At 48.8% G+C, this 23,592-nt stretch overlaps 9 protein-coding genes across 9 annotated transcripts; 3 read left to right on the forward strand and 6 right to left on the reverse strand.

Moving 5' to 3' along the window:
* Positions 1-705: 705 nt before the first annotated feature.
* N7471_012297 (heat shock factor family protein) lies at positions 706-2,655 on the forward strand (the record flags this gene model as incomplete). Its single annotated transcript, XM_057285016.1, has 6 exons — positions 706-992; positions 1,053-1,151; positions 1,204-1,271; positions 1,329-1,672; positions 1,727-1,796; positions 1,850-2,655. The coding sequence occupies 6 exons, from the start codon at positions 706-708 to the stop codon at positions 2,653-2,655; spliced, it is 1,674 nt and encodes a 557-aa protein (XP_057131282.1).
* Positions 2,656-3,494: 839 nt separating this feature from the next.
* On the reverse strand, positions 3,495-4,258 carry N7471_012298 (DUF3245 domain-containing protein; the record flags this gene model as incomplete). The annotated part of the gene is made up of 2 exons (XM_057285017.1): positions 3,495-3,960; positions 4,077-4,258. 2 exons carry the CDS (start codon positions 4,256-4,258, stop codon positions 3,495-3,497), a joined length of 648 nt encoding a protein of 215 aa, XP_057131283.1.
* A 486-nt stretch (positions 4,259-4,744) lies between these two features.
* Positions 4,745-6,733, reverse strand: N7471_012299 (cytochrome P450). The gene is made up of 4 exons (XM_057285018.1): positions 6,576-6,733; positions 5,397-6,506; positions 5,168-5,334; positions 4,745-5,112 (listed from the first exon to the last, which is right to left on the reverse strand). The coding sequence occupies exons 1-4, from the start codon at positions 6,663-6,665 to the stop codon at positions 4,950-4,952; spliced, it is 1,530 nt and encodes a 509-aa protein (XP_057131284.1). The 5' UTR covers positions 6,666-6,733; the 3' UTR covers positions 4,745-4,949.
* Positions 6,734-8,149: 1,416 nt separating this feature from the next.
* On the reverse strand, positions 8,150-11,666 carry N7471_012300 (uncharacterized protein; the record flags this gene model as incomplete). Its single annotated transcript, XM_057285019.1, has 3 exons — positions 8,150-8,326; positions 8,382-11,177; positions 11,244-11,666. 3 exons carry the CDS (start codon positions 11,664-11,666, stop codon positions 8,150-8,152), a joined length of 3,396 nt encoding a protein of 1,131 aa, XP_057131285.1.
* A 535-nt stretch (positions 11,667-12,201) lies between these two features.
* On the reverse strand, positions 12,202-13,017 carry N7471_012301 (oxidoreductase-like domain-containing protein; the record flags this gene model as incomplete). The annotated part of the gene is made up of 1 exon (XM_057285020.1): positions 12,202-13,017. One exon carries the CDS (start codon positions 13,015-13,017, stop codon positions 12,202-12,204), a length of 816 nt encoding a protein of 271 aa, XP_057131286.1.
* A 144-nt stretch (positions 13,018-13,161) lies between these two features.
* N7471_012302 (uncharacterized protein) lies at positions 13,162-15,065 on the forward strand (the record flags this gene model as incomplete). The annotated part of the gene is made up of 3 exons (XM_057285021.1): positions 13,162-13,672; positions 13,741-14,074; positions 14,123-15,065. The coding sequence occupies 3 exons, from the start codon at positions 13,162-13,164 to the stop codon at positions 15,063-15,065; spliced, it is 1,788 nt and encodes a 595-aa protein (XP_057131287.1).
* A 595-nt stretch (positions 15,066-15,660) lies between these two features.
* Positions 15,661-16,781, reverse strand: N7471_012303 (60S ribosomal protein eL13; the record flags this gene model as incomplete). The annotated part of the gene is made up of 5 exons (XM_057285022.1): positions 15,661-16,095; positions 16,174-16,332; positions 16,462-16,508; positions 16,615-16,648; positions 16,779-16,781. 5 exons carry the CDS (start codon positions 16,779-16,781, stop codon positions 15,661-15,663), a joined length of 678 nt encoding a protein of 225 aa, XP_057131288.1.
* Positions 16,782-17,485: 704 nt separating this feature from the next.
* On the reverse strand, positions 17,486-18,733 carry N7471_012304 (uncharacterized protein; the record flags this gene model as incomplete). Its single annotated transcript, XM_057285023.1, has 1 exon — positions 17,486-18,733. One exon carries the CDS (start codon positions 18,731-18,733, stop codon positions 17,486-17,488), a length of 1,248 nt encoding a protein of 415 aa, XP_057131289.1.
* A 1,734-nt stretch (positions 18,734-20,467) lies between these two features.
* Positions 20,468-23,581, forward strand: N7471_012305 (uncharacterized protein; the record flags this gene model as incomplete). Its single annotated transcript, XM_057285024.1, has 1 exon — positions 20,468-23,581. One exon carries the CDS (start codon positions 20,468-20,470, stop codon positions 23,579-23,581), a length of 3,114 nt encoding a protein of 1,037 aa, XP_057131290.1.
* Between the last annotated feature and the right edge of the window lie 11 nt (positions 23,582-23,592).

A 23,592-nucleotide genomic window follows, 5' to 3' on the forward strand; every position in this document is an offset into this window, starting at 1 on the left:
TGTTAGTTATTATTGATATTATTAGGGGGTGATTTAAGATATAAAAATAGTACTAAGTAGTGTAGAGTACTATGGAGGTAGAACTATGTCTAGCTGATTTAGCCAGTCTAACTACAGTCAGACATGGATGGACCCTTTATAATTACCGAATCTAAGATTAAATTTCCTCAAGCCTCTCTTTAATATATACCTAAGTACTTCGTAGTGTTATATTAGTGTTGATAATTAAAGCAGAATCCAAGCCAATAGGGCTATAAGAGATATGGAGTAGAGGTTTTAGACAATTAAAGTAATAGCTCCCCCTTTTTTTTCCCAGATAATATCCAAATAATATATTCATAATATATCCAATTGGTCTCTTCTCTTCTTTCATCCCTGTATAACTCTTATGACTTCTTCATATTTTCTGTAGATCTGACTGTCAACGCATTTCCGGCCCCCTTCCCCGCAGAGTCCTTTTCTCTTAGCCTTCCAGACACTTCGAGACTTTCTTTTTTTTTTTTCTTCTCTCTTAATTTTTTCCTATCACTTTTTCCCCCCTTGAAAATAACCCAATTTCTGCGCGATGACAGAAGTGTTGATTATTGGTTGATCTCCCACGTTCTTTCGGCACGAGCATAAACGGTCCATCGCGTCCGAATTCCACCCCTCACGATCCCGTCGCATCCACCATCGATTTTGTGCTATCTATACCACCCCTCCGACATGAGTCGTCTTGCCGACTCTCCTTCTACTAGGATCTCATTTGCCGGGGTACCAGACGCCCCGGGCAGGACGCGAAACATTCCTGTACTTTCGTCGTCTGGTCAGCATTCGATGGATATCACCCCTCCGCCCACGGGCGCGCATGGCACTGACGACCGAATGACCGGAATCACCAATGGCGCTGAAGCTGGAAATCCTTTGAATGCTTCGAATCCAGCTGTCGGCGCTGCGGCCGCAGCTCAGCAGCCAAAAGTCGTCCAGACTGCTTTCATTCACAAGCTCTACAAGTATGTTTTTTGGTCTTCCTTGGTGTTTTGTCTCCATCGGCTGACATTTTTTGGAAACAGTATGCTAGAAGACCCCAGCATCCAACATCTCATCTCTTGGTCCGGTACAAACGATAGCTTCGTCATGTCGCCAACGTCGGAATTCTCCAAAGTCCTAGCGTGCGTGCGATCCTATCCTCTCTGCCAATAAACTCGTCCCTGACCCTCGCAGATCGTACTTCAAACACACCAATATCTCCTCGTTCGTTCGGCAGCTGAATATGTACGGATTTCACAAAGGTGGGTGTTTCGCATGCTAGCTTTGATCGGAGGATTTCTGACCATTCTCTCTGCTAGTGAGCGACGTCTTTCACACCGGGTCCCCAGATTCTGCGCTCTGGGAATTTAAACATGGCAATGGGAACTTCAAAAGAGGCGACCTAGCTGGTCTACGAGAGATCAAGCGCCGTGCTTCGAGGCACGCTTTGATCCACCGCGATTCATTCCCTAGCCACAAGGCTCCTGTTTCGCAGCCTGGAACACCCGCTGAAACCGTACATGATGCGACCGAAGCTAAATTCCTAGCCATCGACCAAACTCTCTACGAGCTACATGCTCGTATGGCTCGAGCGGAAGATGGCAATATGACACTGAACTCGAGATGTCATGCTATGGCCGAAAGCCTGACAAAGTGCTACCAAGTATGTCCGCCGTCTATATCAGTGCGGGGTGTGTTGGTGTTAACCTGATCTCAGTGGACGCATTCTATTTCACGGTTTCTTCAAGCTGTTGTGCCCGATAGGGAAAGCCCTCTACATCGCGATGGTATGTTCAATATTGCCGCTTCACTCATGGTGACACGCACTGACACTTCCTAGTCTCGAGCATGCAAAGAGAAGTTGAGAAACATATCGAAATTACGCGCGCCATGGAAACCCCCCACGAGACTCTTATGCCTCCACGCCAACAGTACTTCGCCAACATGACTGAAGCCGGTCCACCTTTGTCTCCGCGCCAAATGCCTCAGGACGATGCCCGTCGACAGTCCATGATGGACCATATACCTAGACCTACCAGCATGATCCGGCCGCCTGTTCCTCCCCATCTCTCAGTTTCCCCTCGCCGCTACGGCTCGATTGGCGGCGCCAATTCTGCCTCAGCGTACGCTCGCCCACAACCTCCCGTTGCGCCGCCCCCACAGCAACCGATGCCCCATCCTCTCTCCGTATCAACATCCCCAGGGCCTAGCTTGGCCCGCCGTCACACATCTGCGGATATCCGACAGCACGGCTGGTCCCCCTCGACCGGCTCTCCATATCCCCCTGGCAACCCCCCAAACGGCCCTTGGCCTTCATCACCAGGGCACCGAACTCCGGTCTCTAGTGACCAGCAAGTCCGTGATGTCCTCGCCCAATACGAAATGGGTGCTCCCCGCCGCCTTCAAGAACAATCTCGCCATGCAACTCCACCCACTGCCGAACCTTCACCGTCTTTGCTCGGTGTCGACAACGGCTGGACACTTAACGGCTCAAGATTCCCTCACGGCTCTTCGTTGCCCGCAACCCGTCGCTCGAGCATGGCAAGCAACGTGCATTCGTTGCTCAACCCTGCCGATACTGCTGAAAGACCTGACGAGGACCAGCAGGCGATGGCAGAGGACCGTAAGCGGAAGCGGTTGGAATAAATCCTAAATATTGGAAGATTCCCAGCATCCACCTTCCACTAATGGTGGCACTATGTTCTCCTTCTCCCATCAACTCCCTATACCACCGACAAGCCATGATACTCCCATCTTCTTCCCCTGCTCTTTTGGCCTGCATATGTACCATTGATCAAAGCAAAGGGCACTCATCTCCAGACATCAGAAGAATGACCGCACCTCTGATCTCAATCTTTAATTGCTCCTGTAGATGTCCCTTTCCCCCATTTCTTCTCCTTCACCTCTCATCTTTCCTATTTTTTGGATATTTAATTCTGGCGAAGGCACGCCAATCCCGGCGGCTGGCCCACGGCTCTCCGGGTCCCCATACTTCGTTCACACACAGCATATCATATATACCCTTGGGTTGGGCGGAGCAAAAAAAACATTGAATCTTGTGGCACGTAGAGCAAGAGACTGGAATTGAATTGTATTTTATATTTGCAGTTTGATTATATCAATTGGAGTGATGTTTTTTTCTCTGCAGACTGTTTGATCTTGGTATCTTGTTGGAGTGGCTCGTGGCACAGTAGGGCACTCAGCCGAGTTGCCATTGGGGTATGTATGTAGTCTTCCTTGGTCATGTCTAGCCAAGGGACACTGCGCTGTAGTCTCTGTCGCTGGCAAAGTGAGGAGCACGGCAGGCAATCCGCTCTGGCCAGCATGGGCTCGCACCTGAATCAACGGCCCGATCGCCGTGTCTGGCGCATCCAGAGCGACCAAGATCAAAGCCTAATCCAACCAAGAGGACCCAGAGCCAGTGAAAGCTCGCACAACGCTCGTGTGCGTGGGAACATAAAATCGAACCTATCAACCGCGAATCTTCACCTCTTCTTTCTCTTCTTCGCACGCTCAGCCAAAAGCTCATCAAGATAACTCGTCGCCTTCTTCCTGCCCTTCGAGCGCGCAGGAGCCGGCGCACTCTCGCCCTCACCCTCCTCGCCACCTTTATCTCCGGCCTCAGCAGCCGCAGCCGCAGCAGCAGGATGCACACCACGACCCGCCCCAGCCCCACCCTTCCTCTTATTCTTCTGCTTAGCAAGCATAGCCGAGCGACCATCCTCTTCATCATACTCGTCCTCGACATCAGCTTTCGCCACACTAGCCGACGCAGACGCAGCCGCGGCCGTAGAAGCAGCAGCCGCAGCCTTCTGCTCGGCGGCGGCCTTCATAACGCGATCGTAGTTCTTGCCGAGGAGTTGTTTGCGCAGTTTATCATTTAAGCCCAGCTCTGTGCGGTTCCAGCTTCCGTCTGCTGCTTTCTGGGGGAGGGGGGCTCCGACGCCGAGACTGTGATTTGGGGAATGTGGTTAGTCTGTGTGTTTGTAGTGCTTATTTTGTGGAATCGGAAGACAGTGATAAGATATATGCCTGGATTATAGGCGGAAGGCTGGAGCAGCACTTACGTCTCTGGCACTGCGGTGAAGATTTCATCTTCTTCTCGTTGGAGCTCTTCGTCGGTCTTGGGGTTTGCTAGCTCTTCTGTTGATTGTTGCGGTAGCCATGAGGCTACAAGCCGTTGGCTGCGGGATAGGGCGACGTTGGCCCGGTTGAGGATTACGTCGGACTCGCTTTTAGAGAGCGACATGTTGGTTTCTTTGTGCTCAATGTCGAGTTATTGGCGGATTCGAGTCGGTCTTTGCGGTTGGGATCTGCGGTGCCCTTTTTTTTGCCGATATGGCGGAGGCGGTAAGCAGCGATCTATACATTGAGATGAATGAGATGCACAGTGGCCATGTTGAGTAAGTTGGACTAATTGAGATGTTTCGGTGCTAACTAATATAGATTAAGACAGAGGCCTTTGTGGTCACAGAAATTTATGTTATCTATACATCCACTTTCTTGAATGTTCGAAGTTTAGATGAACTATGGATGTAGTACGTGGATGTAAGTGACTGAGATAAGGGCAGGAAGGAATAACGACAACATGAGTGCTAGATGGGCAAGATATCAGTGGAAAGAACATTATATTATGAGAATATATGACAAGAACTAGCTTATACCGGCGACAAATCTCCATGAGCATGAAACCTACTTGTGCAATAAATTAGACATCTTAGGCATCGCTATATCTGTCAGATCGAAATATCTCGGGCACTCTTCCGTAATTTGATTGCTTGTTTAACCTCAGTACTATGACAAGAAGCTCAATCCTATATAAGGCATGTCCCCTCTGTCTGTGTGTTTCCATCAGAAATCCAATCTGATATCAAGATTCAACACTGCGGGTCCTTCATGCACACAACCCCTACAGAACCGTAGCCTCGGTGCTATCGGCTTCAATGGGAATGGAATCTGGGCTTTAGTTTAATCATCAGCTTTGGCTTGCCCCACAACACAAAACAATCTTGATCCACCCAATCCTGTCCAGGTTGGTCCAATTCCATATCGAAATTGAAGATCATGCGAGCGAGAATGATACGCATTTCGACGTATGCCAGACTAGAGAAATATATATGAGCAAAGAGCGAATACAAAGGACAGTTTGCGAACTTACTTGCGTCCAATGCAGTTCCTAGGACCGAAACTGAACGGTTGCATTGCAGTTTTACTGTCATTCGCAAACCGAGGGTCGTCCAAATGACGCTCTGGGATAAACTGCTCTGCATCGATAAAGTTGGTAGGGGAGTGACTGGCACCTAGATGGGAGACGGAAACGATTGTCTATAAAAGGTGTAAGCAGTGCTGTATTCCAGTGTTGCTTTGCAACCAAGTTTTATACTTACCCCTCCTGGCACCCAGTTTCCAGCAATCATATCACCTTGGGCATCAACAATGCGAGGTAATCCGACTGCAACGGGAGGATACACTCGAAGAGCCTCAGTGAGGACGGCCAGACAATACTCCAGTTTATTGCAAGATTCCAAGGTGATCTCTTCTTCCTTTGTAAATGCGGATCTGATCTCATCTTGAAGCTTTTCCAGCACGCGTGGGTTTCTCAACAGCAGATAGGTCACCCCAGAGAGTACAGTTGCAGTGGTCTCGGAGCCGGCGATGATCAACGTACTACCATTGGTGATCAATTCTGGGATGCTGAATCCTTTCTCGGTGTTTTGATGCTTCAGGATGTTGCCGAAGAAATCAGGTCTTTCATTAGACTTGGTTAACCGACTGCTGACCTTTTCCTTGGTCAAGGCTAGGTGTGTACTCCGCTGCGAGAGAACATGCTTAGGAATGATGTATGGGAGAATGTATTTCGATCCCGGGATGCGCCGAGACACATTTGTGTAGGCGCCATACTTGAGTGAGCCGAAGATAATGGATACCCATTGGTGGTAATCCGAATTCTTGAGACAGTCGAACGACTCGCCGAAAGCTAGGTCTCCAATAATATCAAAGGTTGTGAAGTTGTACCAGGCCACCATGTCAACGGTCTTTGTGCCACCCTCGATATTCTCGTGCAGGCGCTGCATCAAAAGATCAACATAGCCCTTGATTATAGGTTCCTGACCGCGCAGCGAGCTATCGGAGAATGCGTGCGACAACAAACGTCGAAAGCGGGAATGGTCGGCGTCATTGGAGACGATGATGCTGGGAGCTCCTCCAGCGGTTGGTGAATAGAATCGATGATCTTTGGACTTCTGGCCATGGCCGACACGTGTGCCATAGATTGGCTTCCAGGCCTCGCCGTCTATAAAAGAAAGTTCATCGGGGGCAATGCGAACTACATCACCGTACCGTTGATGCAATGCTTTTGTCTTTTGTGGTAACCGGCCACTTAGGATCATGCGGATATAAGGTATACGTGTGGCTGCCATGGATTTCGGTCCAGGATATTTGGCCAGAGGGTGAAAGTAGACATTATAAACCAGGAGACTGGTGAGGTAAAATGGGATCTATTTAAAAGTAAGTCCTTGGTTAATCGAATTCCATTGAAACAACCTGGCAGACCAGTATGCACCTACCAACGTCAAGCTCAGCTTCAGCAAAGTAAGAGCTGTATTTGGGAGATCTTGCATGTTAAAAAGCGCCGAAAGATCAGGAATAACCGCCATGATTAGGGCTATCAAGCATGTGATCCGAGAATATTCACAACATCCACGACCTTTCGAGGGTACTTATACCCACCCCTCCTCCCCCCTGTCACTCTCACTTGTGTGACATAAAAAAAATAATGCTCAAAATCTGTTCATTATGATGATCTATGAATCGAGGCCCCGCACTCTGCATGGCACGACTCCGGTTTAACAAGGGGCCCGGGCATCTGTGCATGGTCTTGCAGCTTGGTTTTAATCCAAATATATACTGAGAGAGACTTCTCCTTTGATCGAGAAGTCTTCCCCACTCCCCTTTTCAAGGAAATTGGGACGCAGTATCCCCCTAGATGTTTATAAGACATAGTCCAGACATTTTGAATAAGAAAGAAAAGTCGAAGTGTCATGTACTAGATACGCTACTGGAGGGGCTAGCGTTCCAAGCTAATGTAACCGTACCAAGCGCCCGACACACCTTCCCTGTTGATGCAGCCCAAGAATGAATATTGGAATGATGTTTCTCTTGTATGGCATGCCCATACAAAGGGTATATAGGGTACAAAATTCAGAGCATCCATTTCCCTCAGCCCTCACTAGCTAAAAAAATAAATAAGAGTGCTAATGTATCATATAATTGTAGTTAGATCGTTCTATTGCCAGGATTAATTTACCTTGGAAGCAATTGGTACAGAAGTGTGAGAAGCACCTTAAAAAAAGCCATACATAAAGATTGCAATAGAACTCAAAATGTTCTATTACTTTTAGTATGCTTAATACATCTTATCAATACTACAATATTAATACCAACATAACCAAAGTCCGTTTACATGAATGTACACAAGAGCTAGTATTTCACATGCGAGCTGCGCAGTCCGATACACATACTACTTAAAACACTTATCAATGGCTATCGGCATTTAAAAAAATAATAAACAGACGTTGGTTGTTGAGATGTGAGTATAGCATATATCGCATTTATTATGGTGTTTCAGCTGCGCAGCTCGCTTGTGTGCGCAGCTCGCATGTGAAATACGTTATACTTTCCCTAGCTATGTAGGGGAGGAAAATGGATGTTATAAAATTTGTATACTCTGTATGGGCATGGCATACAAAAGAGACATAATTCCCAGCTTTATTCTTTTAAGGAGATTTATGATTGTGTGGGGCACTTGGTAACTAGTTAGTTACCTAGTTAGGCATGTATGTATCTTTTTTATGCGGAGAGTGAATATGAATTCTGCACAGGAAATGCAGCATAAAATCCGTGCTTACTGGGCGATCCCAAGAGCCACAGCCTACGATGGCCATATTGAACAATCGTTCTACCTCATAGAGTATGTTAATCAGATATCTTCTCAAATGGTCTTCAAGTTTACTTTGAGCAAGCTGGGCTAAACAGAAACCAACGATTCTATTACTGTCATGATAATTACAAATATGTGAGTATGTATTGTTGTACATGTCTTCTCCATCTATATGTGTGTCCTCTGTATCCTTATGATGATTCATATACCTTTTCTAGTGGGCATGGGCGGATCGTTTGCATGAAGAATATCTTGCAGTGTGTTTTGAATCGTTTTGAAGAGGTAACTGCGCTCCTTAAGATAGGAAACCCATTCCGTTGTAGAGTCGAAGTTTGCCATTCTCTGGCAAGGAAGTATCTGAAAGGCAGTGCGAAGGGTCTACAGGAATTCCCAGGTTAGCGCACGAATTGAATAACCACAAGAATATACTGACCTCATTCAAGACTCTGTGTGTTTGAACCAAGCTCCTGGCAACTTCATTTTCTGTGCTTTCCACACTTTGCAGTTTGATTTTCACCCACGAATCCAAGATAATGCCATCTTCCTCCTGTTCTATCTTGTTCCCCAATAGGCAGGCGGCCAGTGGGTTGACCTGGGTCTTTTGTTTCATACTATGAGGCATGCTTGCGCTGACCGATCTGAAGTTGTAGGCCATGATATAGCTTTTGTGTTTCAAATCATCTGAAATCCTGTTGATAATCTCTCCGGATTTGAATTTGATGGTCGTATCGCCAAAGGGTTTCACGGCCAGGTTGGAGGAAAGACATTGCAGCAAGAGTGCTTCGATAAGAGCCTCATTATTGGAATTGGCATTGAAGCTGCTGCAACTAAACCAAGAGCCTTCCTCACCGTACAACCTGTCTGCAGGGATGATTTTGGCTGCGATCAATCTCTTGATAATTCGCTTAATTTCCGAAGTCGCTGTTTGATATACCTTGGACATATAGTCTTTTGAGACTGCATCCTCAAAAGCCGGAAGTTTGCCCTCCTTGTGCAGCATTTCTCGAATGGCCCCAAAGGCATTGATGGTAGCTATATGATAGCCCGAGTCGTGTACAGAGTCGTGTACAGAGTCGTGTACAGAGTCGTGTACAGAACGAATGCGTGATCCACCCGCGCCTGCATCTGGCGAAGGCATGTGCAAAAGCAGTCTTGGGTTCCACCCGAGACCCGCAAGGATCAGCATTGGGTCCAGACATTGGAAAATAATGCCCAGAGCAACCATCTTGCCAAAACAAGGATCCATATCCAAATCGACGAGAAGGTGGCCAAGAGTGGTGAGTTCTTCCTGCTCGTCCAATGCTTGCAATTCCTTCAGATCATCCACTGCAGCACAGACACTGGATTCTTGAGGTGGCTCATAGGTTTGCGCGAAAAGTTCTGCGATTGAGAGGGACGTTCCAGAGGTTGCTCGCTTAACATGCAAACAGGCTCGTTGGAGATCTGAGCGAGCAGCCCCAGTCGTTGGAGGTTTGGTAACTGGAAGGGAATCAAAACACTTTTTGGCACCAAGGAAGTAGTACTCCCCACCCTGGACTCTGCCTGCATGCTCTGCCCGCTGCGAGGCGACAGTTTGACTAATCCACCTGACAGCCCATCCGTTATTTTTCGCCAAATTGTTGGAATTCTCGTGATTCTCGTGATTCTCCTTCCTGTCAATTGACTTGCCAGAGTCAATGACGTACCTCACGTCTGGAATTGTGAAGCCTTTCCCTTGTGTTGAAATGACAATTCTTCGACAACCCGGAGGAAGTTCAAGGTTAAATTCAGCTTTTTCTTCCTTTGTCGTATTTTTATGCAACTGAATGATTCTGAACCGATTCTTATCTGCAAAATGGAATCCCTGCTCTGGGCCGTAGGCTGTGACCTGCTTAATAACTCTCTGCATGTATGGAATCGTTGGGACGAAGACAAGGATGGACCCTGTTTTTGTTGTAGACAAGAGCGAGAGAAGAGTCGCAGAAATCAACCCGCAAGGTACGACCACTTTCCCAAGCCTGTTGATTTCTACGGTTTCCGATTTTTCAAACAATTTGAAATGGTTGTCCAGGAACTCTTTTGTATTCTTGTCATTAAGAAGGAGAGGCCATAGGGTGTTTGGTGTCAAAGAATGGGCGATGTTGCCAATTACTTCTTCGAGATAATACTTCTCCACAGGGAAGCCCATAGGAATAGTCAGATGAGGAGCAGGCAAAAGCGTGCCATCTATAGTCTCGGTACCAAAATAGGAACAAAAACTATCGACATGAGTAATTGAGCCCATCAGAATGACTTTCGGCACAGATGCACCGATAGACTTGCGTTGTTCAACAAATCGTTTCAACAGCATCATGCCCGCCTCAATATTGAAATCACGTAATTGAACCTCATCAAGTATGATGTGGGAGAATCGCTCCAAGCTGGAGGGTCCATTTTTCAACATTCTCAGCAAATCGTCCCTCGAGCAATACCTGATATTTCCCCCAGGAAAAGGAGTACATGCATTGTGATCAGGCGCCACCCCGTAAAAAGTAGTATCACCCAGTTTTTCAAGTCTTTCGTGGGCCACTTGTAGTGACTTTTTGACTGCCTCTAATTCCTTTAGTTGAACACAGAGAACCCTACAAGATGCCCCGGTAGAATTATCAATTGCATCATCCAAGATAATTTGAGGAACCTGCGTAGTCTTTCCGGAGTCACACTTTCCATCAATAATGGTGTAGGTATTGCTGTTAATGACTTCCAAAATTTGCTTCGTGAAACGTCTCACGGGCAATTCAAGCTTTTTTCTTTTGAGTTCTTCTTGAAGATGTGGACTGTAGCAGGTGTCGGCGTTGTGCTTGAATCGCCGCAACTCCGCTGTTCTTTGCACTACATACTCGGGATCGACGAGTGGGATTTGTTGTGGTTGCAACTGATCCTTCCTCCTAGAGCTTTCTGCCCAAAGCATGTCTCGATTGGCATGCTCAAGCACCTTTCTTGCATTTTTGTCGATTGTAGACAATACATCACGTTGAATGGGTAGCTGTACAGTGGCGATCTGAGCGGAGGTAAATTGTTGCGGCTGGTTCAGCAGGTCACGCTGGGACTTCTGGAGGTCTTCTTGCAGGCCTTTTAGGGAATTTTCAAGCCATGTGAGGCTCATGCGACTGCCATGCTCCCCGAAGGCTTCCCGGGCCAGTTCATCACCCTCACAGTTAGCTGATCTTGATCGATCTTCAGACAACTGTGCCAGAACCCTGGTTTCCAACTGCCGTACTAAATTAGATGTGCACATGTTCGACTTATTGAGGAAACCCTAGCAAGCTTCACATACACTAACAGCCTGGGATTTCTTCTTTAATTCACCATGTCCGCCGCCGATGACGGGTCCCTTTTTAGACAATAAATGCTTGCCCCGCTGTGAATCATGCGGGAGGTCATCTGCCTGGTTTTTTTTGGAAACGATTTTGTTGATAACTGACTCAAGCAGTGGTGGACGGTTTGTGGAATAGTGAGCACCTGTTGTTGGCCGGTGTCCTTCGGGTGCAGACTGATTGCCAGCAATGATAGGATCTAGTAGCCATAGCTTGCGAGTGGATCGAAGTGGCATGGTATTTGAGCAGATTGTATGTATGTTTCGTCTTGAGAATCGTGGCAACCTCGTCTGGACAAGTCCCCGGCGCGGAGTAGAGCAGGCCTCATTTCGCACATTTTGGATGTTCCGGAGGTGGATGCAGGCACTTGTGCCTGTTGCCATTATGGAAATCGGTGGTTCACGGCCCTAGCGAAGGAAGCCCGGGGTAGGCGCGCGCATGGCAGGGAGTAGCGGAGTAGCCTTGGGGCTCAGGGGGGAAAGGAAAGAGCAGAAGCAGAATATGATCAGCAGATCAGCTGCGTTGCAGAATTGACGGCTCGACTACCGCGTGATATTGTATCTAGGTGCAGCCTCGACTGAGGATGATCGATTAAAAAAAAGACCGCGCCCTTAGCTCCGACCTTGGCACGCTAAAAACTGACCTACATACAACTATCAAATACTAATGATCCTCAAGGGCTTAAGGGTCATATAGGATTGCAATAGTTACATATATGTAGACATTACAATAGATTCTAATGGTCTTTTCTGGAATAGGGTATTAAAAAAACGTCGTGGCATCATTTGAAGGTCTTATGTACAGTCTATCTCTATACCATATACTATGTCTGATGCGCTCTAGACACAGGTTCCCCTATTTGTTCCAATGTAGTATAACACAGGGTATAAAAATCAACAAAACATCAGCCCAAAGAGCTCACACTGTACCCTCCTTTTGATGTTTCACCCGCAATCTTTTCTCTGTTTTCATGAACTCTCGGATACCAACAGGGACATTGGCAAATAGGTCATCATCTCCCCTCGGCAGGGTCCAATTTGCTTCGCTACCACCGCCATCATCATCCATGCTTCCACTGGCTGAGCGGACCTCCGCTCGTGGCGCCGAGCGCATGTCCTTCGTTCCCTTCTCAGGCCCACCTTTAGCTTTGGCCGTTGCAATCCTGGATGCCCATTCTTCCATCTCATCCCGGAAGTCATCCCAGACACAGTGTACACACCCACTCATGCAGCAGTTGTCTGGTTCCTCAGGTTGGGGAGGAATGGGGACACCATTTATAGTTTTCCACATTGACTCCGGAGGAGCTTCACCAGGATTGTAGCGTGAGGATCGGCCTGGACCGGCGAGGCGGGTTCCAAATACGATCGCCATTTTTTCTTGGGGCGATTGCGGTGTGATGGTAGATGCCGGCGTCGGTTTGGTCTCGGGCCGAGCGGGTGTCGGTCGTGATGTCGATGCACCACCACCGTATGGTGAGTTCGATTTCAATATCAATGAATAGTATCCCGATAGAGGGTGGGCTTGAGGAGAGTCCGCAATTTCCTCTAGGGAAGCTGGCGTATTATAGGCATCGGGTTGGTCGGATTGGCCGTGTCCGTTCATGCGCCGGGGGGTCGGAACCAGCACATATTGTCGATATGAAGCAAATGAAGGAAATGTTTTGCCAGGAAAAGACCGAAGTTGAGATACAGACCTCCGCAACGAGTATCTTGTACTCGCTGAGAGACACTCCATCGTGTGAGTGGGAGAAAGACTAGATGTTCGTGCATTGACGAGGGGAGATTAAGTCATACTGCAAACACTGCAAACAGTAGACAGTTGTTTATCTTCCCGAGGTCATCTGCTGCACGCCGGGCAAGACGAACACCCCACGCGACAATGGATTCCCCGGCGAAAAAACGAAAAACTAGCGAGACTACAGGCATTTCTGTGGCGCCAGAGCTTCCTCAAAATGACCCCCATCGGTCGAGACGACCCTCCTTCCAGTCTCCAACGAGGGCCAGCCTCGCACGATCGCATCCCGAACTATTAGAGCGCGCAATCAGCAGATCTCCTGCCCGACGACCAGCAAGCAAAGTCAGCGGGCAACAAGATCCCCGAAAATTTGGATTACGCGATCGCAAAGCGCTCCGACCCTCGCTCAATGCCTCCGCAAGCCCCCTCACTCGACCCCAAGGCTCTGAAGCGCCCGAAAGTTCCCCCAACAGGCGCTCAAGTGGCGTCCAAGCGTTCTCAAAGCCCCCGCGTAGGATTTCAAGGAGGATTCTCCCAGGAGATTTGGTGTTTGGGTCTCCAATGCCACAACCAGAAAATCCCGAATCGAATACCCCCGAGCGTCAATTGGCATTGGAATTGGGCAGCGCCACAAGAGAGGCAGATGTGGATATAGGTCCGGACTCTAGTTTCATGGATGAAGATATACTCGAACCCGATCTCCCCCCACGCCAACACAACTAGGTCTGGAAAAGGCCCCGGATCGACCTAGAGGGATGTTGAGTAGCAGCCCTAGTAGGCGACAGGAGAAACGAGCCAAACGACGAACCGCCAATGCATTGCACGAAAGCCCACTTAAGGCAGTAAACTTCCAATCTCCTCCCTTGGAGGATTTGGAGATAGCTTCAGACCTGGGTGGAGTTTCGGCGGCTGTTCGCGAGAAACGCAATTCGCGCGAGAAGAGCGCTGCAGATCTGCGACGGCTAAGAAACGAAGTTGAAGAACTGGAAATATGGGCAAAGAAAATCGAGTCCAATCCTGACCTGAATGGCGACACCAGAGGACTCGATGAATTTTTGTGAGTTCCACAAGTAACTTTGGCTTGAACATGGCTGACAATTTCTAGGTCTTTACTCACATCGGAAGAGGCGAATCGTACAAGTCTCCCAGTGCCCAAAACAGCCCCTAAATCAATATCATCCCTCCTCGCCACTTTACTCCCGTTCTCCGCCAATATCCCTCGCCCAAAACGTGAATTATCATCGCTACCAACGAATCCATTTGCCCTGCAAGAAGCCTCTCAATCACTGCCATACCTAACAGCCTTCGCACCCTTGATCCTCAAAACCCGCACAACTCGTTCGTCGCGTAGGGAGGAGCTGTTAGAAACGCACACACTGACGTTTTCTCCCCCATCTCCATTCCCAGCAAGTCTATACAATGTGACCGTTGTCTACGAGACGAACCCCGAGACCCAGTCTTTGACTTCCTTGTCAGTGCCCACTGGCAGCGACAGCAAGAAAAGAAAACTCCCGGAAGCTCTCCGCCGATGGATTGATACCCGCTTAGAGAACCCTCTCTTGAAACTCGACGTGGCAACTCTATGCTGGGGAATCAACCGGTACTGGGAATCTGCAATTACTCGCGCTCGTTTGTGGGCACACATTGACCACAAGTATGGCCCTCCGGCCTTGCAGGGCAGAAAATATACTGCCTCGGAAAGCAAGAACGGCGTAATCACACTTTCTGAACTGCGACGATTGGTCCCGCATTTAGATCGGAGTGCCATGATCATCAAACCTAAATCCTCTGACTCCAGGCCCCGAGTGCTTTTGTCCAACACTCTGATGTTGGATGAATGGACCGGAGAGCCTCAGCTGCGGCCTGAGATCAGCGTGTCGATCCCTGGGGTAGATAAGAAAATCGATCAGGAAACGAAGAAGGTTTTCCATGCGTTGCTACGTGAGGATGGCGCTTTGAGCACGCGAGGCATGGAAGGTGGTATCCATGTTAATACGGTGCTAAGGGCGACTGAAGGTGCCCTTGGTGCTTTGTTCGGTGGTCTTTGATATTTTGATATTCCGGTGCGATTGTCAGCGTTGGGCGTTGGAGTGATGATTTAGCGTAGTTCTTTGAAGATACCCGAGCAGAGCTCAGACTGCAACATTGAAGTTTTACATAATGTGTTCCTCTAAAGTGTTACTTACGACACGAGACAACGACATTTCTGTCTTCATAAACGAGCTGGATAATAGATATGCAGTCATAGTCACTGTATTGCAGTATGTTCATAGAGAATAAATGCAAAGACATGCTGTAATTCCCATCTGACTAGGCCTTGGAAGACAAACTCACATCCATAGCGAAGCTACAAGGTATAATAAAATGAACTACGAAAAGCTTTCAATGTTGTCCTCGCTAGAAGCCCAAGATAAAAGGCCAGGACTACCAGCTAGACAGGCACAAAGCCAAGATTGAGAAAATTGGGCGGTTTTGAATTTCGAGAGATCTTCCGAGTTCTTTCTTTTAGAGACAAAGGAGTAAAAGTTGGGGAGGGAGAGAGGGAATCAAGGAAGAGGCGCAACGCCATGCCACAGTACACTAATCCCCGATTCGAAAACCGATCCGATCATCATCATCAGCACGAGGAGGGAATTAACACATTTATTTCTTGGCATTGGCCTCATCATCAGCCTTGGTCTTGGCACGCTTCTCGCGCATACCCTTGTAGCGGGCCTCAGCGCGGGCGTCACGGAGACGACGGTAAGCAGCCTCCTCACCCTTGGGGAGCGAGTCGCGCTTGACCTCGGTAACGGCCTCAGCAGCGGTGGGGTTGGTGATGGGGAAGGTGGCCTCGACACGGGTGGCGATGCCGTCACGCTTGCCCTCAGCGACGGTGGCCTTGACGGCCTTGACTTCCTCAGCGGAGGAGTCGAGCTTCTTGAACTGACCGCTCTTGCGGGGGAAGAGGATCAGGCGAGCCTTGTAGTCCTGGAGACGGGCGACGTTGGCAACCAGGGACTCCTTAGAGTAGTTGGTGCGGCGGTGGTCAACGGAGATACCGACGGTGGGAGCAAGCTTCTTGGGGATACCAGCTTCCTATAAAGCGCAAAAAAGATTTCGAGTCAGCAAGTTGTTTCTCCCTACTACCTCCACTTTCGATGCGGCTCAATTTACCTTCAGCTCAGCGAGGGTGAAACCACGACCGGCACGGACACGGCGGTTGTACTTGATGGTGGGGCATCGGACAACGGGACGCAGCTTGTCGACCGGACGGGGAGCAACAGCAGCCGCCTTAGCGATGCGGGCCTCACGACGACGGTGCTTCCGGCCGGGCTGTGCGATTCATGTTAGTCGGCCAAATTCATATCCTGCAAAGAAAATTTTTCCTCGATTCCAAGTCGGTTGCGATATCGTTCGGAATAAAAAAAAATCTCTGGTCGGGGGGATGTTGGATAGTCGTACCTGGTCGAAGTGCACACGGACACGACGCTGCCAGTCCTTGTGGAAGTCTATTCAAGAAATCGTTAATCACTATTCCTTCAACGTTTGATCTCCCCAAGTGTTTCTGGCGGTTTGAGGCGATCACATAGAGGTGCAAAACGACGGGTCACTCACGGTTCTTCTGAATCTGGTTGTTGTGCTTGATCGCCTATATATCCCACACAATCGGTCAGTCAACCATTTCGTTCTTTTCGAGGCGTATTTCGATCCGTCGATTTCTCTCAATCGCACAAGTCGAATCCTTCATTGCATCTTCCAGGCAGGGATAGGGAACGCACCATGGTGACGGATGGGGATCGAGCCGGGTGGTGGTCGTCGAGGGTTGCTGGTCAAATCCTCCTTCACGGCAGAAAATGAAGTTCCCATTTTTCGTGTGGCCGCCCGCTGACTGGCACACCGCCTCGCTTAGCGAGCCCTAACCAAGCCGGATTCGGTAATCTGCCAGAGTTATTTTTTATTTTTTATTCTTTTATTTTATGCTTGTCTGCTATGATATCAAGCATGGAAGCATCGACTTGTTCAATGAGATCATGCTTGAAAATTTTGATGGATTCAATTGGTCCTACGGAGTATAGATTTAATATATAGCTTTCAATATTGTAATCGTTATTGGTCTCTTAAGACTCTATACCTATTGTACATGGTTGTACCATCCCAAATTCATATCCCAAATTCCCATCTATAGCTGCAAGATAGCATTCCACCCTAATTGGCGCGAAACAAACACTCGGCCATAATTCCCATACCGAAAAAGCCAATGTAATAACGCCACATGTGAAGGGCCATGGATCACTGCCACATGGCCTCTTCATACAAAAGATCCCAAAAAATACCAAAAAATCAGTCGCTAGTTTGAAAACACCACATTTGGCATGTCTTCATCATTCGTGAGGTTCCCATAATCGTAACAAGCAAAGCAGCGCTAGGTCATGAATCATATCAAAGTCGGTGGCACGAGTTCTTCTTGTAGCCACGGGATATAGACTCAAGCATTGATGCCCAGGCCAATACCATTCGCAGTCCTGGACTTCTTCGCGGCAGCAACGTTCGCGTCGCTGCCTGCCTTACGCTTGCCAGGGCGAGATCGCTCCACACCAGGTTTCTGCACCTGGCCGAACAGCTTTGTCTGGAGCAGTGTGCTGCTCTTGGGGACGGTGGAACGCATGTGTTGCGGGGAGCCCAGAGCCTCTTCCGCGGCCTCGGAGGCTGAAAGGGATACGGTGCTGTCGCTATCATAGTGATCCTCTCTTGGGGGCCCAATTGGAGTGAGGTACTGGCTCTTCGAGTGGTTCGGGGTGACAGGGACGGAGGTTGCAGAGTGGGTTCCATAAGCGTGCGTCTGGTTGGTGAGTTTATCGGCATAGAGAAGAGCGGCGAGACCATCTGCGTGTTCACCATGGCAGATATTGTGTATATCATTCTGAGTGCCCGGCGACACGCTGCCGTAGTTGAAGATCTGGGAAAAGTGCTTGCGGTTGTCACCAATGCGGTGCTTCAGCATGAGGTTCTGCTCCTCAAGGTCCATAGACCGACTGGTAGCTTCATCGATGGCACGCTTCGCCTTTCGAAGTCTTCGGTCTAGAACGGTATTGAGTTCTTCTAGTTCCTGCGAGCGCTGAACAGCTGAGAGATAATCGGAGTTCAAGGCAGACTGGGACTGCTTGGGCGTGATGGGGTCCGCAGGGTGCGAGCGACTGCGGTACTCGGCGCTCTGGATAATCTCAACTTCGCGCTTGGCGAGCTGATGCTCTACCTCGGCGCGCTTGACGGCTTCATTGCTTGCGAAAGAGACCAAGCTGTTCTGCAATTTGAAGTGCAGCGCAGACATGCGCGACTCTCGGGCTACGGTTAAAAGTTCCTTGGCAATAGTGCGCAGTTGGGTTTCACTGGCGTTGTCGATTTCCTCCACGGTGGGCAGGTTCTCAGAGGCGCCGTAGGCATCGCACAACGACTTCTGCAGATCGGTGGGTTGCACCAACGAAGGGCTTAAGGAGCGCGAGTGTGAGCGAGAACGAAGCGGGGCCCCTGGGATCTGAGATGAGGGTGGAGGGGTCATATCTGATGACGACAATGGTGGGGGTGAGAGGAACTTCTTATCCGACTGGGACGATGGGCCCTTAGCCATAGCGCTGAGCTCTGGCGACGGGGACAAAGTGGCCCGGCGGACTGGAGTCGAAGGAACGATCTCTGCAGGTGCGCCCAGGGAGCTTTGTGAGTTGATGTTTTGAGACATGATGGATGTATTTATATTGTGGTGTTGATATAATATATCACTTTGATAAGAAGACCACGAGAGTTTAGCCGTGGGGAAACGGGTCCTCGCACTAATTTCTTATCAGTATCTTTATCGTAGAACAGATGATTGAAGAATAAAGGAATTATGTACATACCGGAGACTGATATCAGTCAGGCCTTGGGCTTGGTCGATCGCACAGATGCTCAGACCAGGTATGTTGCCTCAGGAACCAAATGAGAAGATGGAGGATCGGGGACGGCGCAAGGGGGTAGGAATTTCAACGAGCTAAGAAGACAATGACTTGGAGAACTTGGAGAAGGATGAAAGAAGGGAGAATAATGGAGTTGAGCGAGACCTTAAGAGGAAGAGGTTACTCCAGCTTGCGTTATTGGGAGGGGCTGGGAGGCTGGGAACGGGGGAGTCTCAAGGTACCCGCTTTGGGTTAGTCTGTGTCCCAGCCCCGGTCAATTAACTAAGAATATTAACCAATCATAGCCAATAATATGGCTACACTAAACCTACTTGAGTTAGTCTGGCGATCACGGGACGCTCAGGGCAAGTAAACACCCGCGACCGGGCAAGCGCTGGGGGTTGGGCAGGCAACCGATAAGCATCAAGATCTGTACATGATGTATGATATCATGGAGATGTTTTGATATTGATGCTTTGTCTGTTTGAGTCTTTAGATGCTCTGTGAGAACCTAGGGTTCTTGCATAACACGAAATAAAACTATTACAAGTCTTTGAATCTGAAACCTGACTGAAACTGCCTGCCTGTACATATACCTACATATGTAGATAACAATTGAATTAGCTATATATCTAGCACGTCAGAGCAATCTGGTAGAGCTTCTATAAAAAATATATATGTAAGGGCATCTCTTGTTTACTACCTGAAGCAGTTGGTACCAGCCCTCTTCAGCGGCTGAAGCAAGGATCAGTGTTTTGGAATTTTTACCAATATTTTCGGTTTCAACGTAATAAAAACATTCAAATATCTTATATCAAGTAGATACTGAGTATTGGAAGAATATTGAACTCAAAATATAACTGTTTACTCCTAGTACTATTTTCTGTAGACTCGCGGGTCAGTATACCGGCACATGCTCCTATCCTATATGCTGAATAGTGGATGTGATGAAACGTGTCTTTTCTGGCTCCTAGTGATTGGTTTGAGGGCTACCCAAAACAGGGCTTTGAAATTGCTGCTATGAAGTTGCGCTGGATATGTGTTTTGTAATGTGGCATTACTCTTTGATGTATATATCCGACGGAATAGGTCAACTTTAGGCCAGCTATGGGTCAAATAACCATCAAATTGCAATGAATCCATGGCTTTTCATACTTAAAAACAATAATCTAAGTCAGATTTAGATATCTTTATCGCAAAATATGACATAGGATGATATTAGATTTGTTTTATATCTGCTTGGTACAAAATATTTCAGGGATCGGGACTAAATCAGTTGATGCCTGAGGCGACGATCGCGGGATTGTGAGACCTTAGAAATGTAAACAATCCGCTTCGTCCGAAAGATTTCTGGACCTCTGGTTCTTCATTCTTTTGCGTCAAAGACCACGATTTTGACAGGGCTAAAACCGCCACTGTAAATTTACCCCGCCCTCCACATTCTTTGTCCCGGTTCTTATTATCGGACATGAGCATCCGAATTTCTTGACGTGCGACTTTCTCCCTGACCGAAGGCCAACATCAATAACTGGAACGCCAATATGGAAGGACAGCTTAAGACATCGACACGCCCTGCAAGTGGTATACCACGTCCTGCAAGCGGCATTCCACGACTTACTTCAAGATTGCCTTTACCCACGACCACCGCATCAAAATCGATCAAACCCTCACCTTCCCGAGACAGATTACGAGCCGATCCTGGCCTGGACGAAAGGAGGCTGCGAAGACCATCTTACAATACGCTCGTGAAAAAACCATCCTCGCACCATTTGTCGCCACCCAAGCCGCAGGATGATCCTATCCCGGCCCTCGAGCAAGACCATAAACAAGGCGGGGAAGACGATACAGATGTTCCAGAGGAGGCGAGCTCGACTGCTGGAGATGATGACACTGTATCAATTGCATCGGCCCAAGAAGCACGCGGTCGCCGTGGAGTACGCCCATCTTTGTCTGAGCGTACACTTGAGACGCTAGCGCAAATTCCACCATCACCGGCTTCGGTGAGAAGGCAGTCCAGCTTTTTCAATGGCAGCAGCCCGGTACGATCTCCATCTCGCGCCCCATCCAATGTGTCCAATGTCTCGAGATCGCCATCGAGGGCATCATCTTGCGCGCCGCCTAGCAACGAGCTATCTATACAGCCTGTTTCGCAGCTGCGTCTTCCCTCTAAGGCTCGTATGTCGACTGCTGGATCACTTTCTCCAATCCGCGGCTCGGAAGATAGCATGAGCCCCTCAAGATTGAAGCGGCCGTCCCCCAGACAAAGTATTGCACCAGGAGACGGTGTCCACACGGACGTCAGTTCGCCGCTCAAGAAAAATATACCTGAAAGATCGATTGGCAACAAGGATACACCAAAACCATCGCTTATCCGTCCATCACCTATCAAGACCTCCACAAAGCCTGCTAAGTCAAATATGGGCCCCCCAGAAAGACCCCTTCAAGTGAAGAAAACAAGAAAACCCCAAACAGAGCAGGTGTCGACCTTAGGCTCTCCCTCGACGGCTTCAAGATATGTGTCTGCTTCTTCCAACATGCCTGATGACCTGTCTCCAGAGCAACAGGCCGAAATTGAAGCACGAAAAGTCTCCAAATCGTCCAGTACGCTACGTGAAACTATAGCAAAGGCAAAGGCTGCTCGCAAAGCGATAGCGGCCGGAGAGAAGAAGGAAAGCCCACAAAAGCAAGTCTATCAGGCCCCGCCCATTGATGCGCCTCCCGATTCGTGGGCGGGCGGCGACGACGATGATCCTTTCAGCCAACTGCCCAAGGGGTCCAACTCTTTGGTGATGCGGAAGCGCGTTCAGACAGCACGCGCGACCGGCCAGTTGAACATCGCGGCCTTTTGTTTAAAAGAGATTCCAAAAGAAGTGCTGACGATGTACGATTATGACCCAGAGAACTCTGCGAACTGGTTCGAAAATGTTGATCTTGTCAAATTTAATGCCGCGGACAATGAGCTGGAACAGATCTCAGATGCCACCTTTCCCGATATCAACCCCGAGGAGTTTGATCCCGATAGCGATGATCGTGGACTTCAATTTGGGGGTCTTGAAACGTTGGATCTCCATGGCAATATACTCAAATCACTCCCGATGGGTCTTCGACGTCTGCAAAACTTACGCACTCTCAATCTATCGAATAATTCTTTGGACATGGCCAACATCGAGATGATCTCAGAGATAAAGTCTCTGACAGATTTGAAACTTGCGAATAATCAACTGCAAGGGGAACTCACTGCGGTCATTGGTCGTCTTCCTAACTTGGAATTTTTGGATCTGCGTGGAAATACTCTCACCAAGCTCCCAGATGAGCTCGTTGGGTTGAGTTCTCTGAGAACATTGGATGTCAGTGAGAACAAGTTCACATCTTTGCCGTTCGAGGTCCTCAGCAAACTTCCCCTGAGAACGCTCAATGCGCAGAAGAACAGGCTGGAAGGCACTTTGATACCGGCATCAGTGAACAAGTTGGAGAAATTGCAGTCCCTGAATATCGCCAATAATGCTGTAGTGGTCTTCTCAGCCGATGACGCGCTTGAACTTCCTAATTTACATACTCTCCTGATCGGTGTGAATCGCATCGCGCATCTCCCACGCATGACTTCTTGGCAGTCATTATTAACGCTGTCTGCCGAAGAAAACAAAATTGCAGAGCTTCCACAAGGGTTTGAGGAGCTTAAGAGCCTCAAGAAGGCCGATTTCACAGGAAATGCCCTCACGCGCTTGGATGAGAAGATTGGACTAATGGAAAACCTTGCCTCTTTACGGGTTTCCAATAACCCACTTCGTGAGCGCAGGCTGCTGAGAATGGACACCGACGATATCAAACGAGACTTGCGGAGCCGCTGTGAGCCTGATCCTCAGGACACAGATGACGAGGGCTCAGTGGCCACGCAATTTACTCTAGCGCCTGAGAGTCCCGCGCTCGATGGGAGCTGGCAAATTAAATCCGGTGGGACTCTTGACAAGTCTTATGCCGAAATGACCGACCTTAAGGTGGAACAGCTGGAGATGATTCCATCGCTAGACATTCGATGTCTCTATCTGCAGCACAATGAGTTGAGATGTTTCCCGGCCCCCGCAATTGGAATGCTCGCGCAGTGTCTGGTTGAGCTTGATCTCTCACACAACCCCTTGAATGGCGCTGACTTCTTGTCTTCCTCGCTTGAGTTGCCAAAACTTCAGTCGCTGACTTTGAATGCGGCTAGCTTGACGTCATGGGAGCCTCTCTTGTCCAACCTGATAGCCCCATCTTTGACATTCTTGGATGTATCGCATAATCGTTTGAAGGGACCACTCCCCCATCTGAGACAGATTTACCCAGAGCTCAAGACCCTTGTGGCCTCTGACAACCAAATCGCTAGTCTGGACTTCGAAGCCGTAAGAGGGTTGCAGGTGTTGGAGCTAAGCAACAATGACCTTGATTCGCTTCCCCCGAAGATTGGCCTGCTGGCTGCTGGACGCTCTCCTCAGAACTGGGGCAGTGGATCGGCCTTGAGACGTTTTGAGGTGGCAGGAAATCGGTTCCGAGTACCTCGCTGGCAAGTAGTTGCCAAAGGAACGGATGCGATTTTGGAATTCTTGCGAGATCGGATTCCCATTGGTGATCTGCCGGAATGGGAGCAAGAACACGAAGCTCCAGAGGAAGACTTCTAGGACATGAGATC

Source organism: Penicillium samsonianum (genome assembly GCF_028829775.1).
Source record: "Penicillium samsonianum strain IBT 33392 chromosome Unknown utg000007l_segment0_segment0, whole genome shotgun sequence".
Classification (NCBI taxonomy): domain Eukaryota; kingdom Fungi; phylum Ascomycota; class Eurotiomycetes; order Eurotiales; family Aspergillaceae; genus Penicillium; species Penicillium samsonianum.

Bases quoted from the DNA above. Each gene is read 5' to 3' on its own strand.
- N7471_012299 (XM_057285018.1), bottom strand. From the start codon at position 6,665: ATGGCGGTTATTCCTGATCTTTCGGCGCTTTTTAACATGCAAGATCTC. The intron at 5,335-5,396 runs GTAAGTATAAAA...CACCTTTTATAG, and splicing joins GAAACTGGGTGCCAGGAGGG to ACAATCGTTTCCGTCTCCCA. The intron at 5,113-5,167 runs GTAAGTTCGCAA...ATATTTCTCTAG, and splicing joins AGGAACTGCATTGGACGCAA to TCTGGCATACGTCGAAATGC.